The sequence below is a fragment of the Heterodontus francisci genome, chromosome 13 (genome assembly GCF_036365525.1).
Source record: "Heterodontus francisci isolate sHetFra1 chromosome 13, sHetFra1.hap1, whole genome shotgun sequence".
Classification (NCBI taxonomy): domain Eukaryota; kingdom Metazoa; phylum Chordata; class Chondrichthyes; order Heterodontiformes; family Heterodontidae; genus Heterodontus; species Heterodontus francisci.
Window position 1 is genome coordinate 3,211,142 of NC_090383.1, and position 17,091 is coordinate 3,228,232.

Genomic DNA, 17,091 nt, shown 5'->3' on the forward strand with positions numbered 1-17,091 from the left:
TTTATGAAGCACTTACCAGCAGCAGCTCCTGCCTGTAAAAATAGCAGCTGTCACATGGGCTGATTGTGATGGAGTGACCTTGTAAATAAAAACAAACCAGAGAACACCCCACTGTAACAATTAGAGAAATATTGTGATTAAAAAAATATACAATTTAATTTTCCATCCCATTTTTAATTCCTGAGCCAGTGTTGTCCAGTCAATGCCTGCACTGCAAATGCCATGTTATAATCAGTCACTAGGGAGTGCTCAAAGAAAATGTCCACTAATTTCCCATACCTCACAGAAAGCCTCTTACTGCACTTGGGAATGGTAGCGTAGTGGTAATGTTACTGGATTAGTAATCTACAGGCCCAGACTAATGCTCCGGAGACATGAGTTCAAGTCCCTCCATGGCAGCTGAGGAAATTTAAATTCAATGATTGAAATAAACCTGGAATAAAAAGCTAGAATCAGTTATAGTGATCATGAATTGTTGTAAAAGCCATCTGACTCACTACTGTCCTTTAGGGAAGGAAATCCGCTGTCCTTATCTGATCTGACCAACATGTGACCCCAGACCCACACCAATATGGTTGACTGCTAACTGCCCTCTGAAATGGCCCAGCAAGCCACTCAGCTGTATCAAAAACGGCTATGGAAAAGCCAAATAAAAATAAAACTGGACGACCAACCAGCATCGCCTAACCAACCAACATCCCTAGGCACCGGCTCAGACAAAGGCACACCCTGCCCATTTGGTCCTGCATAATAATATATTATCACACTTTCGCTGTTGCTGGGTCAAAATCCTGGAAATCCCTTCCTTGCAGCACTGTGGGTGTACCTACTCCAGATAGACTGCAGCGGTTCAAGAAGGCGGCACACTACCACCTTCTCAAGGGCAATTAGGGATGGGCAATAAATCCTGACCTTGCCAGTGACGTCTACATCCCACGAATGGATGAAAAAAAAACAAATTAGAGACAGTGTTCACACAATGATTAACACATTTGTATCAAATTCATGCTAGCATCATTTTAACTTGTTTATTCAGGGGCTACGGTTAGGTACCTGTTAGAAAGGTGCAATAGAACTACATAATCATGTGAACAAAAGCAAAACATTGCAGATTCTGGAAATCAGAAAAGAAATAGAAAGTGCTGGAAATACTCAGCAGGTCAGGCAGCATCAGTGGAGAGAAGGTCATGGACCTGAAACGTAGACTCTGTTTCTCTCTCCACCGATGTTGCCTGACCTGCTGAGTATTTCCAGCACTTTCTGTTTTTATTTTACATCATGTGATCTCACAAAACTGCATTTTAAAAAAATTACCCCACTATCTTTGCCAATCTTCAAATGTAAACCAACAAATTAAGTTATAAAGGCATTGTCAAATGTTTATTAATACGTATTGACTCCTCTCACTCGGCATCTTCGAATGAAATTGTGGAAACTACTTGCCCGATGGTTTGCATACAGGCCGCACCCGGGCAACAGTGAGTAACCAACACGTCCAGGGTCTTTGAATGCAGCTCCCAAGGTAGATACACCTAAACAGGTCAAACCAAAGCTAGTGAAAGCAGTTTGTAAACCAATGGTCACTTCTAAATCAGACCAAACTGAAATCGATAAATCTCTAGGTACTGCAGAACTGTACATATCTTTACGACCAGGTGAGAGAGGTCTAGGGTTCCCTTTCAGCCTTCATCTGGTCTTACTGTAACAGGGTTTTATTTTTAAACACACTGTTTTTAGCTCCCCCTTGGTGAATGCTTGTTCACCGCTTTCCAATTATAAGGCAAAGAGATGAGCACAAACAGGCGTTCTTAAGTTTAAAGAAGGTGAAATTTTATTAAACTTAAACTCTAATTCGGTTGACGTCCATGGATAGATGACACGCCCACGCTAGCATGCATACGCGATACACACATGCAAATAGAGACAGAAAAGAGAAGAAAAATTAAAGTGGAAAGGTTTGAGGCAATATCTGGCGAGTTGTTGTTATGGTTCTTCGAGCTCACTGTAGAATCCTTGATTGTAGGTAGATCTTGCTTTTCGTTGGGGCCCAGTATTCTTCTTAACCCTTGTTCACTGTAGGAGACTTTTCTCTCTTGGGGTTCCTGTGTCTTCAGTCGGTTTTTGGAGTTCCGTGAGAAAGAGATGGGAGCAGACAGGAGAGGCTGTGGTGAGCCAGACAGGAGAGGTCTTTTCAATCCAGGAGCAAAGAGCTTTCTGCCCAAACTCTCAGTTCAAACTTCGTACAATTCAGGAAAAACCCAGACTGCCAAGCAGGTTAGTCATGTGACTAACTGGTTTGACCAGGTCTGTTTGTGGATTGCATTGGAGTAGGGGATAGCTCCTTTGTTCCAACACTGTCTGTTAATATGGAAAAATATCTTTTCAGCCAGGGGCCTGGAAACCCCTTGTCACAGGCCTTCTCTTCTTCCAAGCAACAATTTGAAATTTAATATCCATCTGGTGAAATTAATATGCCTCATTCTTCACAGGTGGGGTGTGCATGACACCTCCACACCCAGGGGAATGAAATGCAATTTGAAAAAATGTGCATTTCATTAAATGGGTAGAGAGAAAATATGTAAGATACAGGAAAAAAAACATGTACTTCTCTCACTCATTTCCATTCATTCATAAATCCGAAAGCTTCTTCAAATTGCCTGTCTTTTCCTGGTGCCAGTGCTGCTTTAATTGCCCCCTTTTTGGCATCCCAGTAAACATGTGGTTCTTTGGGGAAGTTTTTCTTCAGTTTGCCCATTTCCATGACTGCCTAGGGTCTTTGTTCCTGGTGAGGTAATTTTTTTTTAAAAAGAGTCAACAGTGGGCGGGTCTATCCTGAACTCTCTTTCAGTGCTTTGCTGAGTCTTGCAAAGGCTTTTGACTTCAGGGGATGGGTGGTTCTCTTTTTCTCTGACTGTGGGGGAGGATTCTTTGTTAATTTCCCCTTTTTTCTCTGGGACACTCTTGCCTGCAGGTATTTGTGCAGACTCTACTGCACGTCCCTGTGGCACCTCGACTAGGTGAGGCATCACCCTTGTGGTTTCTCTGCCCCCTAGAGGTCTTCCTTTGTCTCTGCAGGTTCCTGTAAATGCTGTAAGCACCTCTGGTGGGGTATTTCTAGCGTCTGCATTTACGTGGGAGGATGTGGGGTCTAACTTTTCAAATTTTCCAGGGTTGGCTGACTGGACAGTAGGATTTTTCATCTGGGATTCCTCCTGGACTTCCTTTAACCTGCCCTCTTGGTCACTTTTTCCCCTTCCCTGTCTAGCCTTTTGCCAGCAGTGTGCCTGCCTGTTCCCTTTTGTTCTCGGTGGGGGTCCCTTACAGTTCACCAGCCCTCTGCTGAAGGGTCCTCCTAACACCGGTACTAGACTTAGGGATGCAGGTTTCACTGTAGGTTGGGGTTTCCCTTCAACTTGCCACATGCGGCAACTCCTGCAGTACTCCACCACATCTTTGTGGAGTTTTGGCCAGTCAAACCACTGTCTTATGCGGGCTTTGGTCTTTCATATACCATGTACAGCCATTGTAATCTCGTGGGCCCTTCCTAATATTTCTCTCCGATACGTCTGTGGCACCACTAACTGGTGAGCTACTGTCCGCTCCTTGCCCTCAGGTCTGTGAGGAGAACTCCATTTCCTCATCAGTACCTCATTCTTTAAATAGTAACAATCAGGGACTCCCTCTGCTTCACTTTCAGACTGGGCAGCCTGTGCTATCTCTCACAATACTGGGTCGGCTCGCTGAGCCTCAGCTAGGGAAAATCCATTTAATTCATCCCCTGGATCTCCTAACTTTCCAAAGAAAGTCTCAGACAGACAGATCTGGTCATCTGCCTGCAGTGCCAATTCAGTCTTCTCTTGGTGTGCTGGTTTGATCATGGCCTGATTCATTACACATTCAGGGAAACTGCAGGGGTCCGTCTCCTGCCATGGCCCTCTCTCTCTGACCTCCTGTGGTCTTTCTTTCACTAATGGGGGGGCTACCACTTTTACCACCGCCGGATCATTACCGAGGAGCACGTCAACCCCGTCCATGGGCAAACTAGGGACAATCCCTACGGTCATCGGTCCCGAAACTAGGTCGCATTTCAAGTGCACCCTGTGTACAGGTACAGGCATACACTGACCTCCAATACGATTCACCACCATTTTGATGTTCATTGCATTCTCTGGGGGAAAAGTCAGGACTTTTCCCAGTAAAAGGGATCTAGTGGACGCTGTGTCCCTGAGAATTACTATGGGCTTGCTGGCTCCACTCGAGGGGTGTGGGGTTACTTTCCCTTCAAACACAAAAGCCTGATAAGCTTCAGGAGTCCTATTAAATTTTCCTGCACTTGCTTCCTGGGTCTCACTCTAACTGCAGTTAAAGCCACAGCTTGTTCTGCTGTGCTTTCCTTCAGGGTCCCTTCTTCACTGAGCGGGTGTGCCCTGATCAACCCTACTGGTTTTCCCTTTAGTTTCCAGCGGTCAGCTTTTAAATGCCCTGCTTTATTACAATGGAAACACACAGGTCTCCAGGTCTCACTCTTGCTCACCGCACCTTCCTTTTTGGCTGGAGAAGGGCCCCCTGTGTCTCCTGCTTTCCTTTCTCTCCCAGGACTGTCTGGACGTCTATCACCTTCCCACCTTTTGTCGATTTCGGATTTGTGGGGGTGATTAGGAAAGGTTCTCCCCTGGGAAACCGACTTATAAATTAAAGCAAACTCATCAGCTAGAACGGCCGCTGACCGGGCTCTCTGGAACCCACTGCTCCTCTACATGGGTCTTTATGGAGAGTGGGAGAGAGTTTTTAAATTCCCCTAACACAACTACTTCCCTGAGATTCTCATAGCTAAGCTGTATTTTAAGAGCCCTCAGATACTGGTCAAAAGCCAGCTGCTTGCTTCTTTCAAACTCCAGATAGGTTTGATTAGTTTGTTTCTTGAGGGTTCTAAACTTTTGGTGATAGGCTTCGGGTACTAATTCATATGCCCCGAGGATAGCATTTATTGGTCAGTTCATAATTTGATGAACTCTCATCTGGCAACAGGGAATAAACACCATGGCTTTTCCAGTTAGCTTGCTTTGTAGTAAAAGAGACCAGGTATCAGCAAGCCATTTCAGCTGCCTTGCCAGTTTCTCAAAAGACACAAAAAATTCCTCCACATCTTCCTCATTGAATTTTGGGATTAGATGAGCTAGTTTTAACAATTTTGTACCCAGCCCTGAATTACGCTCCTCCATATTAGCCATGCTTTCACTGGGGTTACTCTGTCACCCCCTAGTTAACTCAAACCCCCTCAACCCTCTATCTTCGCATTCTTTCTGGAATATTCTTTCCCTCTCTCTCTTGTTACTTCTCCTGTCTTTCTCTCTCTTTCTCCTACCTTTCATTTTCTTCATGTTCCTTCTGGAAGACTCTTCCTTTCTCCCTTTCCTCAAATTCAAGTTTCCTCTGTTCCAATTGTATCTTTGCTAACAATACCCTGTCGGAATCTGCTTCTAACACTGCTTCTGCTTCTTCAGATTCAACAGAAAAATGGTTGGCCACTAGCCTTAGGAGTTCAGACTTCCTAGCCTTGCCACGTACAGTGATCCCACACTGCTCAGCCATTTCCCTCAGCTCCTCCATAGACAGTGCTTTTAACTTATCCTAAGTTACTTGGAGAGCTATTAGCTTCAGTTGCAGACATGTTAGTAGTCAATCACACACAACCACAAGAAAACCTGTATTAATCTTGCTCTTTTTTCATTGGGAACAATTTGGCTTCCCACTTCCAATTTCTCTCGTTTGTCTGTGGGTCAATCCTGGACCAGCCCTGAAATTTCTGTTATGACCAGGTGAGAAAGAGGTCTAGGCTTCCCTTTCAGCCTTCATCTGGTCTTATTGTAACAGGGTTTTATTTTTAAACACACTGAGTTATGAGCTCCCCCTTGGTGAATCCTTGTTCACTGCTTTCCAATTTTAAGGCAAAGAAACGAGCACAAACAGGCTTTCTTAGGTTTAAAGAAGAAAGGTGAAATTTTATTAAGCTTAAACTCTAATTCGGTTGACACCTACGGATACACGACGCGCTCATGCTAGCATGAATACGCAATACACACATGCAAATAGAGACAGAAAAAGAGCAGAAGAAAAATTAAAGTGGAAAGGTTTGAGGCAATATCTGAAGAGTTATTACTGTTCTTTGAGCTCACTGTAGGTTGTAGGTACATCTTGCTTTTTGTTGGGGCCCAGTATTTTTCTTAAACTTTGTTCACTTAGGAGACTTTTCTCTCTTGGGGTTCCTGTGTCTTCAGTCGGTTTTTGGAGTTCCGTGAGAAAGAGATGGGAGCAGACAGGAGAGGCCCTTTCAATCCAGGAGCAAACAGCTTTCTGCCCAAACTCTCAGTTCAAACTCTGTACAATTCAGAAAAAAGCCCAGACTGCCAAGCAGGTTAGTCACATGACTAACTGGTTTGACCAGGTCTGTTTGTGGATTGCATTTGGAGCAGGGGATAGCTCTTTTGTTCCAACACTGTCTGTTAATATGGAACAATGTCTTTCCAGCCAAGGGCCTGGAAACCCCTTGTCACAGGCCTTCTCTTCTTCCCAGCAACAATTTGAAATTTAATATCCATGTGGCAAAATTAATGTGCCTCATTCTTGGCAGGTGGGGGCGTGCATGACAATACGTACATTTATATTTCCCAGATGATCCAAGACAATACGACCTAATAACAAACAAAACAGAAACTATTATATTGAACAAGCGGTTTTGTGAATTGTGAATTATAAATCTTGCATATTGCAGACACTTCCTGCAAGTGTAATGCTTCCTTAAACATTTATTAAGTTGCTGGCCATTTTCTCTTCTGGTGTAGGACGTCTTCCAATTACTTGTATTGAATTTTATCTGCCACAGTTCTACTCACTTTAAGTGTTGACTTAGACTCCCTGTAGTTCTTCAGCTGCTTCATCAGTCTCCATTACCTAGCAAGCACCCACCACCCTACCCATCCCACATCCCCCCACCCACCGCCCCCAACCTCCACCCCACAATGCCCAGTTTAGTAACACTTGTGAATTTGGCAATTTACATTTGAGTTGTTGAATCTGGGTCAATCACATCAATCAGCACCAATCCCTGGGGCACTCCATGCAGAACATATCCCCAGCCTGACGTCACTCTCCTGAATAGTACCCACCGCTGTCTCTCATTCAGCCAGTTCTTTGTCCATATGCAAGTTCTTTGTCCATATGCATTCAGCTTGTGTATCATGTGGAACTTTATTGAAGAATTTCCAGAAGTCTGGATATACCATATCATTGGTCTTTTCAATATCCACTTGGGATGTATCCTTCATAGAGCATGGCTACCCGACCCGAACGCGACCGGGCCTGCGACATGTGTCAGGTTCGGGTCGGGTCGGCTCGCTCATCCGGGTCCGGCATTCGGGGTCGGGTCGGGCAGGGTCGGACACAGTGACAGCCAGGACGTCAAGGCGAGAAACATGCATTTGGACTCTGTACTAGTCTGCAGTGAGTGATTCCACCCATTGTAGAGCACAACCTCTTCAATAAAGTTGATTATATTCCAGTGGTCGGGTCGGGTTGAGTCGGGTCGGGCACAGGAAAAAGTCAAAGGACTCGGGCTCGGTCGGGCTCGGGTCGGATGTGATTCTGTCGAGCTCAGGTCGGGTTTCATTTGCAGACCCGAGCAGGCCTTTAATCCTTCCTCTAAACAGACAAGGAGGTTGGGCAGGCATAGTGTGGCCCCTTTGAAAGCACATTGCCTGCCATGTACTAGATTAGTTTCATATAGATATGTGCCAACTTTGTCCCTAATGATTCCATTACTTTGACACTTAATGATGAAAAAACAGGGTCTGTAGTTGCCCAGGCTTGTGATACTGCCTTTGTTGAAACTAGGTACCATATTGACTGCCATTCCAAATTAACTAAGATCTTCTTTTAATTGCAGCAGTATACATACGCATTGCATAAAAAAGTCACATGTGTTGTAATTGCTTGTTTTGTGTATGTGTCATGACCATTATTACAGATACCTGCATTCGACTGCATTTCATGGCAACAAGGAGCCATTTTGACTATTTGCATTTTTGTTTGTAATGTTGAAAGCCTTATTCAGAATGAGGGGAGGTTTGAAACATATCTGAAGCAACCATATCCCTTTGATGTGCATTCATTACATTGATGCAAATAAGCAGGATTCACTGCAGGTCATAAATACCATTATATATGTAAGTACTGTGTTTTTTGGTGCAAAAGATATTTCTTACCGAAAGTGTCATGATTTTTGGAAGTACTCTTGCGATTTTCTAAAAATTCCTAAACAAATTGAAACAATTAAGATCCGCCAAATATAAAATAAACAGAAAAATCATAACATGTGCGGAATACTATTCTCACAACCAACTGATAAAAATTTCAAGTGTAGATTAGGATGTATTTGGACAATTTGCTGAAAAGCTAATGATTTGTCATTTCATTTCCCATCTGGATCCATATAGGAATGCTGTTAAAACAAATGTGCAGCAACTAAATTTGACAAGTGTACATAATTACATAAATTTATAATGTGTATATATAAGTGCTTTGAAAGTCAGGCACTAGAGTGAGAATCCAGAATATGCCATATACAGACAGATTTGCTCAATAATTATAATAAATGCAGGAGTATTATCATCCATTACATAGCATTAAGTTGGACTGCCCCTTGGTTTAAAGTATAATGGTACTGAGTTATGTAATACTGAGCCATATAGAGCAGGAAAGTTGCAGGTTCAATCCCTAATAGAAGGATATGCTGATAGGATTATATAAAAAGAGTTGGGAGGAGACTCAATTGGAGGATAAACGCTGCCACAGACCAGTTGGGTGGATTGGCCTGTTTCTGTGCTATCGACTCCATGTAATTCTACTGGTCATAGCCATGGCAATGGTGAAGGTGCTACAACTGACTTTGGTATTTCTGTGCTAGAGATGGTTAAAACGATTAGCCATATTACTTACCCCTGACTGCTATCCTGTGCTTCCTAGCAGAGAGTGTATGCGTATGGGTGTTGGGAAACAATCAGACAAGGCTGTGATTCCTCTCCTATCGGTCAAGAGCCTGGTCATACTCACATGAAGAATAGACACTAAGTGAGGTACTGAAGGGGTACTGGCGGCAATGGAGCTGGGCCCCACTATTCCTCAATACCTTGAGAAGATGGGGAAAAATGTTTTAGATTTAAAAATTGATTTATTTATGTATCAGAGAGCACCCACGTTGAACCTTAAACAAGACAGAATATTTTCTAAATAGTGAAAAGCAAGGAACTGTGAAGGAACAGAGTGATTTAGGGGTCCATGCACAGAAATCACTAAAAGCTAGTGGGCAGGTACAAAAAATAACTAAAGAGGCAAATGGAATGTTGCCTTTTATTTCAAGGGGGTTGGAATACAAAACTACGTTACAGTTATATAAAGCTCGAGTCAGGCCATATCTGGAGTGCTGAGTTCTGGGCACTGCACCTCAGGAAGGATATACTGGCCTTGGAATGAATGCAGCGCAGATTCACCAGAATGATAGAGGGGCTAAATGGGTTAAATTACGAGGAAAGGTTGCAAAGACTAGGTTTGTATTCCCTTGTGTATAGAGGATTAAGGGGAGATCTATTTGAGGTATTTTGAGAAGACTAAAAGGAGTTGATAGAGTAGACAGAGAGAAAGTATTTCTAATCGTGGTAGTGTCCAAAACAAGGAGGCATAACCTTAAAATTAGAGCAGGGCTGTTCAGGGATGATGTCAGGAACCATTTGCTCACACAAAGGGTAGTGCAAATCTGGAACTCTCTCCCCAAAAATGCTGTTAAGTCTGGGGTCAATTGGAAATTATGAAACTGAGATTGAGAGATTTTTGTTAGGTAAGTGATTATGGAACCAAGGTGAGTAAATTGAGTTAAGATACAGGTCATCCAAGATCTAACTGGATGGCGGAACAGGCTTGAGAAGTTGAATAGCCTCCTCCTGTTCCTATGTTCTTAGTTGTGTACAAATGCACAATTGAGCATGAAAGCTGCAGCATGATGATTTTTATTAGATCATCAATGGTATGGAAGTTCAAATATTAGCTGGGACTTGAAATTAAACTTTCTGAGTTGCATTTGGACAAAATTTTAACCTTTCGCAATTGTTCCAATTCTACAAACTTGACCTGAAAACATCCTATGCAGGAATGTCAATCACAGGTACTTATTAACTGTCGTTTGATCACCTTGGCCATGTGAGCCGCATGAAAGATGGCAGGATCCCCAAGGACACATTGTACAGCGAGCTCGTCACTGGTATCAGACCCACCAGCCGTCCATGTCTCCGCTTTAAAGACGTCTGCAAACGCGACATGAAGTCCTGTGACATTGATCACAAGTCGTGGGAGTCAGTTGCCAGCGATCACCAGAGCTGGCGGGCAGCCATAAAGGCGGGGCTAAAGTGTGGCGAGTCAAAGAGACTTAGCAGTTGGCAGGAAAAAGGACAGAAGCGCAAGGAAAGAACCAACTATGTAACAGCCCCGGCAACCAATTTTATCTGCAGCACCTGTGTAAGAGTCTGTCACTCTAGAATTGGCCTTTATAGCCACTCCAGGTGCTGCTTCACAAACCACTGACCCCTCCAGGCACTTACCCATTGTCTCTCGAGAAAAGGAGGCCAAAGAAGATCACCTCATAGGCAGCCAAGCTTTCCTCAGTCATCATGTCACTGTTGTCTTCAATACTGAATCCCTGTTCTTTGGCAAAGGCTACTGCTCCTTCACCAACTAGCATGTTGTGTGTATTCTTATCATCACCATACGAGCCACTGTCAGTCGGATACCAACACTATCGCAAAACACATTGAAAAAAATAAAACTGAATTATAAATGAAACTTGCTATGTCAACTTTAAGCAATTTGTGTATTTCTTCAGTTCCACCTAAGCACTCTAACCCTGAACAGCTGCACAAACCTCAGACTGCCATTTCCACAAAGCCAAAAATGCTGAGTTATAATTGGTGCAGACTTGAAGTTCTTCAATACTGATCACATTTGATTGACTTGAATTACTTATCTGCATGCACTATATTAAGATCTCAACTCCTGGAACAATCAAATGGCTGGGAACCCTAAATGTGGGGACATTTGGGGAAATGGCCACAGTAATTCAAACGTTTTCATAAAAAAGCAATTGTGCAACAAAGACAATGAACGAACCGTTAATACTATGCAAGGCCACATCAAATACAATATTCTAGGTTAAAGACACAAATGTTACTAGTCAACAATGCACGTGAAGCAATCAGCTCAGACAAAACACAATATTAGACAAACATAAGACTTCAGATCAGTTTCAAATATCTCCTCACTCTTGGCTGTCATCACCCATCTCCTCAAAACACCAACCCTTAACCTTGCAAACTATTATCCCACATCCAACCTCCCTTTCCTCACCTCCCAAAACCATTCCCATCTTTCCCGGAACTCCATGTTAAAATCCCTCCAATCAGAGTTCCGCCCCGCCACAGGACCGAAACAGCTATCAAAGTCATAAATGACATCCTATGTGACTGCAACAAAGGTAAATGTTCCCTCCTCCTCCTTCTTTACTTGTCTGCAGCTTTTGACACGGTTGACCACACCATCCTCCTCCAAAGCCTCTCCACTGTTGTCCAGCTGGGTGGGACTGCTCTCACCCGGTTCCATTCTTATCTATCTAATTGTAGCCAAAGAATCACTTGTAATGGCTTCTCTTCCTGCTCCCGCACCGTTACCTCTGGTGTCCCCCAAGGATCTATCGTTGTCCCCCTCCTATTTCTCATCTATATGCTGCCCCTCGGGGATGTCATCCAAAAGCACAGCATTAGTTTTCACATGTACGCTGATAACACTCAGCTCGAACTCACCACCACCTCTCTCAAGTCCTCCACTGTTGCTAAACTATCAGACTGCTTATCTGACATCCAGTACTGGATGAGCAGAAATTTTCTCCAATAAAATATTGGGAAGACTGAAGCCATTGTTTTCAGTCCCCGTTCCAAATTCTGTTCCCTAGCTACCAACTCCATCCCTCTCCTTGGCAACAGTATGAGATTAAGCCAGGCTGTACGCAACCTTGGTGTTACATTTGACCCTGAGATGAGCTTCCGACCTCATATTCATGCCACCACTAAGACTGCCTATTTCCACCTCTGTAACATCTGCTGCAACATCTCTGTAATATCTGTAGCAGCTCATCTGCTGCTGAAACCCTCAATTATGCCTTCGTTACCTCTAGACTTGACTATTTCAATGTACTCCTAGCTGGTCACCCACATTCTAATCGCCATAAACTTGAGGTCATCCAAAACTGTGGTGCCTGTGTCTTAATTTGCACCAAGTCCCGTTCCCCTATCAACCCTGTGCTCACTGACCTACATTTGCTCCCAGTCAAGTAACGTCTTTATTTTACAATTCTCACCTTGTTTTCAAATCCCTCCATGGCCTCACCCCTCCCTATCTCTGTAATCTCGTCCAGCCCCACAACCCTCCAAGATGTCTGCCCTCCTTCAATTCTGGCCTCTTGTGCACCCTGATTTTAATCACTCCACTATTGGTGGCCCGCCTTCAGTTGCCTAGGCCCTAAGCTCTGGAATTCCGTCCCTACACCTCTCTGCCTTTTCACCTTGCTTTCCTCCTTTAAGACACTCCTTAAAACCTACCTCATTGAGCACACTCTGACCTAATATCTCTTATTGTGTCTCAGTGTCATACTTTGTTTTATAATCGCTCCTGTGAAGCACCTTGGGACATTGTATTATGTTAAAGGTGCTATATAAATATACATTGTTGTTGTTAAATTCCTACAGGAATCTCTGATAGTTTGGTTTATAGACCAGGGGGTTACAATACAGAAGGAGGCCACTGGCTATTCAGCCCATCTTTCCACGATTCTAAATTATCCATGATGTAAGGTGAACAATTCTGATGAAAATGGGAACACCCACTAATTGAAATAGTGACAACAATAAACAACCAGCACATACCCAGCCATGGCTGCTACAGCTTCAAAGTGGCCAGGAAGCCCTTCCATGATTGCAGCATCACACTGAACAACTCCAGCTTCGTTTGGGATGCCCCCTCGGCCCACCACATAACAGCCTGTCTCCTTGTCATTCTCTAGTTCTGTAAGTTGAAACAGAAAGAAACTTTAATTTATTAATATGCTTTACCTCAGTTGGAGATGTTACCTTGAAATACTGTCAAAAATCTGCAACACTCTGGAGTGGCATGGTAGGAACAGAGAAACAGGAGTAGGCTGTTCAGCCTCTAGAGCCTGTTTTGCCTGGTAGATCTCTCTGGACATCTAATGTACTGTGCCAAGAAGTGGGAACTGAAATATGAAGGGTTTAGATAGAGTAAATAAAGAGAAACTCTTTCCAATGGGTGAAGTGTCAATAAACAGAGGGAACAGAGTTAAAGTAATTGGCAAAATAATCAGAGGCGATATGAGGAAGAAGTTTTTTTACACAACGAGTGATTAAGATTTGGAATGTGCTGCCTGATAAGGTGCTGGATACAGATTCAATAGTAGCCTTCAAAAGGAATTGGATAAACACTTGATGGAGGAAAAAATACAGAGATACTGGATAAGAGCAGAGAAGTGGGACTAACTCGACTGCTCTTTGAAAGAGCCTTCACAGACTTGATGGGCTGAAAGGCCTCCTTCTGAGCTGTACTATTATATGATGCTGATTATCTTTTTAAAGGTAAAGATCAGTTGAACAGATCCATTAAGTTCCAGTATTCTGAGGAGGACACAATGGCTTCCCGTATTGTTATTGTACTGCTGGAGCTACAAGCTGCCTGAAGTCCCCACATTCTGTCTGCCTCCTGTCGTTGTGAACAGTGTAAACAGCTGATTGAAGCTGCCTGAAGTCTCCATCAGCTGTTCGCAGTGTTTACAATTACAGGAAGCAGTCGGAAAGTGGAGATTACAGGCAGCTTCGGGAGTTATTTCGTTCCTATAACCTGGCCATGCACAAATGATCCAGAGACATGAGTTCAAATTCCATCTCAGCAGCTGGGGAATCAAGTAAATCTAGAATTTATAAAAAAACTAGTCTCAGTAAAAGTGACCATGTAACTATCAGAATGTCATAAACACCCACCTGGTTCACTAACGTTCTTCAGGGAAGGAAATCTGCCGTCCTTAACCAGTCTGGTCTGTATGGTACTCCTGTCTCACAGCAATGTGTGTGACTCTTAACTGCCCTGTGAAATGGCCTAGCAAGCCACTCAGTTGCACTGAAGAAGGCAACTCACCACCACCTTCTCAAGGGTAATTAGGAATGGGCAATAAATGCTGACCTTGCCAGCGATGCCCACATCCCAAGAGTGATTTTAAAAAGAAAAAAAAGTCATTTGGTAGTACAGAACTTGAGTATTGCTGAAAACACAGACATTTTGTTGAAGCTTTTCGTCTTGCACTCATCAGGACAACTCACAAGAATACCAATGTAAGGGAAAGCAACAAATTTATACTGTATGAGAAGAGAGCGCTGATTGGTTAGCAAGTGGACTCTGATTGGTAGAGGCGTTGCCATGGAGAATGCACCAGTAAATGGTGACTGACAGTTAACTGCCAAGCTTTGTTTGAAGTTTACACCAGGCAGCTTGACTCTGATTGGTCAAGGCATTGCCCTGAGGAATGAACCAGCGAATGTCTGTCACTTATTTTCTTTAGCTGAAACAGGCGCAATGTGTGTACATGTTCTTTCTGTCTGCAAAGATCAGGGCCCTGTGTATTAATATATGTAGCTTCCAGTACACGCAAATGCGCCACACTGCGAGCCAACTGACAATCTTAAATTGGTTGTCAGTGTAATTCTTAGCACACTGAGGATTATTTAGCAAATGTTGTCCAATCACAGAATCACATCTAATGTTGGACACAGTGTTTTGAGTTTTGCGAGCATGGGCTGGTTGGGTACCTTGCCCGTTGTGAACAGCAGAAGGGACATGCTGTTTGATACGAACTGCCAGGCTTTGGGACGAATGGCCTATATACATAGCAGCACACTGGCATTGAAATTCATATACCACATTAGTCATTTATGTGATAGGCAAAACGTGTAGTGTTCACCACTAACAGGATGCTGCTGTCAAGCCAAAAAGACGTTATAGAGTGTTGAAAGAGATGGCTACAGAGATAGTGGATGCATTGGTGATCATCTTTCAAAATTCTATAAATTCTGCAACGGTGCCTGCAGATTGGAAGGTTGCAAATGTAATCCCAGTGTTTAAGAAAGGAGGGAGAGAGAAAACGGGGAACTACAGACCTGCTAGCCTGATCTCGGTAGTAAGGAAAATACTAGAATCTATTCTAAAGGATGTGATTACTGGACACTTAGAAAATGATGGTCTGATTGGGCAGAGTCAACATGGATTTATGAAGGGGAAATCGTGTTTGACAAACTTGTTCAGGTTTTTTGAGGATGTTACTAACAGAATGGATAAGGGGAACCAGTTGATGTGGTGTATTTGGACTTTCAGAAGGCTCCTGATAAAGTTCCACATAGGAGGTTACTAAGCAAAATTAAAGCGCATGGGATTGGGGTTAATATACAAGCATGGATTGAGTAACAGGCAGAAAACAGAGAGTAGGAATAAATGGGTAATTCTCAGGTTCACAGGCTGTGATCAGTGGGGTAGTGCAAGGATCAGTACTTGGGCCCCAGCTATTCACAATATATTTCAATGATTTGGATGTGGGGAGCAATTGTAGTTCCAAGTTTGCGGATGGCACAAAATTTGGTAGGAATGTGAGTTGTGAGGAGGATACAAAGAAGCTTCAAGGGGATTTGGACAGGCTGAGTGAGTAGGCAAGAACATGGCAGATGGAATTTAATATGGATACGTGTGAGGTTATCTATTTTGGCAGGAGGAACAGAGGTGCAGGGTATTTCTTAAATGGTGAGAGATTGTAAAGTGTTGATGTCCAAAGGGACTTAGGTGTCCTTGTTCATAGTCACTAAAAGCTAGCATGCAGGTGCAGCAAGCAATCAGGAAGGCAATGGTATGTTAGCTTTTATCACAAGAGGTATTGAGTACAGGAGCATAGAAGTCTTGTTTCATTTGTTTAGAGCATTGGTGAGGCCACACCTGGAACAGTGCGCGCAGTTCTGGCTCCTCTGCCTGAGGAAGGATATACTTGCCATAGAGGGAGTGCAGCAGAGGTTTACCAGACCGATTCCTGGGATGGTGGGATTATCCTATGAGGACAGATTGAGGAGACTGAGCCTGTATTCTCTGGAGTTTACAAGAATGAGAGGCGATCTTATAGATACTTACAAAATTCTTAAAGGGATAGACAGGGTAGATGTTTCCCCTGGTTGTGGGAGTCTAGAACCAGGGGACACAATCTCAGAATAAAGGGCAAGCCATGTAGGACTGCGATAAGGAGGAATGTCTTCACTCAGAGGGTGGTGAATCTTTGGAATTCTCTTCCCCAGAGGGTAGTGGAAGCTCAGTCACTGAGTAAGTTCAAGACAGAGGTCGTTAGATTTCTAGTTGCTAATGACATCAAGGGATATGGGGATAGAGTGGGAATATGGCGTTGAGGTAGACCATCAGCCATGATCTAGAATGACAGAGTAGGCTCAAAGGGTTGAATGGCCTATTCCTGCTCGTATATTCCGATGTGTGGAGTACAAATACTGGCATAGACTGGTTGGGCCAATAGCCTGTTTCTGTGCTGCAGATTCAGTGTAATCCTGAGTTAACTGGCAGACAGATTACAGCAGCACAAAATATGCTGAGGACCTCCTGTATTTTCAGAGCTTTTTATGTCTTCATTTATGAGGAAGACATGAATTGATGGGGAACTCTTAACCCAAGCATCCTTTGGCCACAATCTATCTGCCAGATTATTTACGATGTGGTAATTGACATGCACATACATACAGGTTTTCTTTTTAGGTCGCTAACACCACACAACTGTTTATCAAATTGCCAAAAATACTGCTCTGCAATAGCTACTGAAAGGTACGTAGGTTAATGGTGATTAAGTCAAATTTTACTTTTATTGCTTTAGATTCCACCATTTTTACTGGTGTT

The 17,091-nt window shown here is 43.4% G+C and overlaps 1 protein-coding gene across 1 annotated transcript; it reads right to left on the reverse strand.

Moving 5' to 3' along the window:
* Positions 1-1,318: 1,318 nt before the first annotated feature.
* On the reverse strand, positions 1,319-13,339 carry zgc:153169 (uncharacterized protein LOC767799 homolog). The gene is given in 7 exon segments (XM_068045648.1): positions 1,319-1,532; positions 6,654-6,692; positions 8,262-8,310; positions 10,685-10,806; positions 10,809-10,840; positions 13,020-13,158; positions 13,234-13,339. Coding segments are annotated over 7 exon segments (636 nt in total). The 3' UTR covers positions 1,319-1,383.
* Between the last annotated feature and the right edge of the window lie 3,752 nt (positions 13,340-17,091).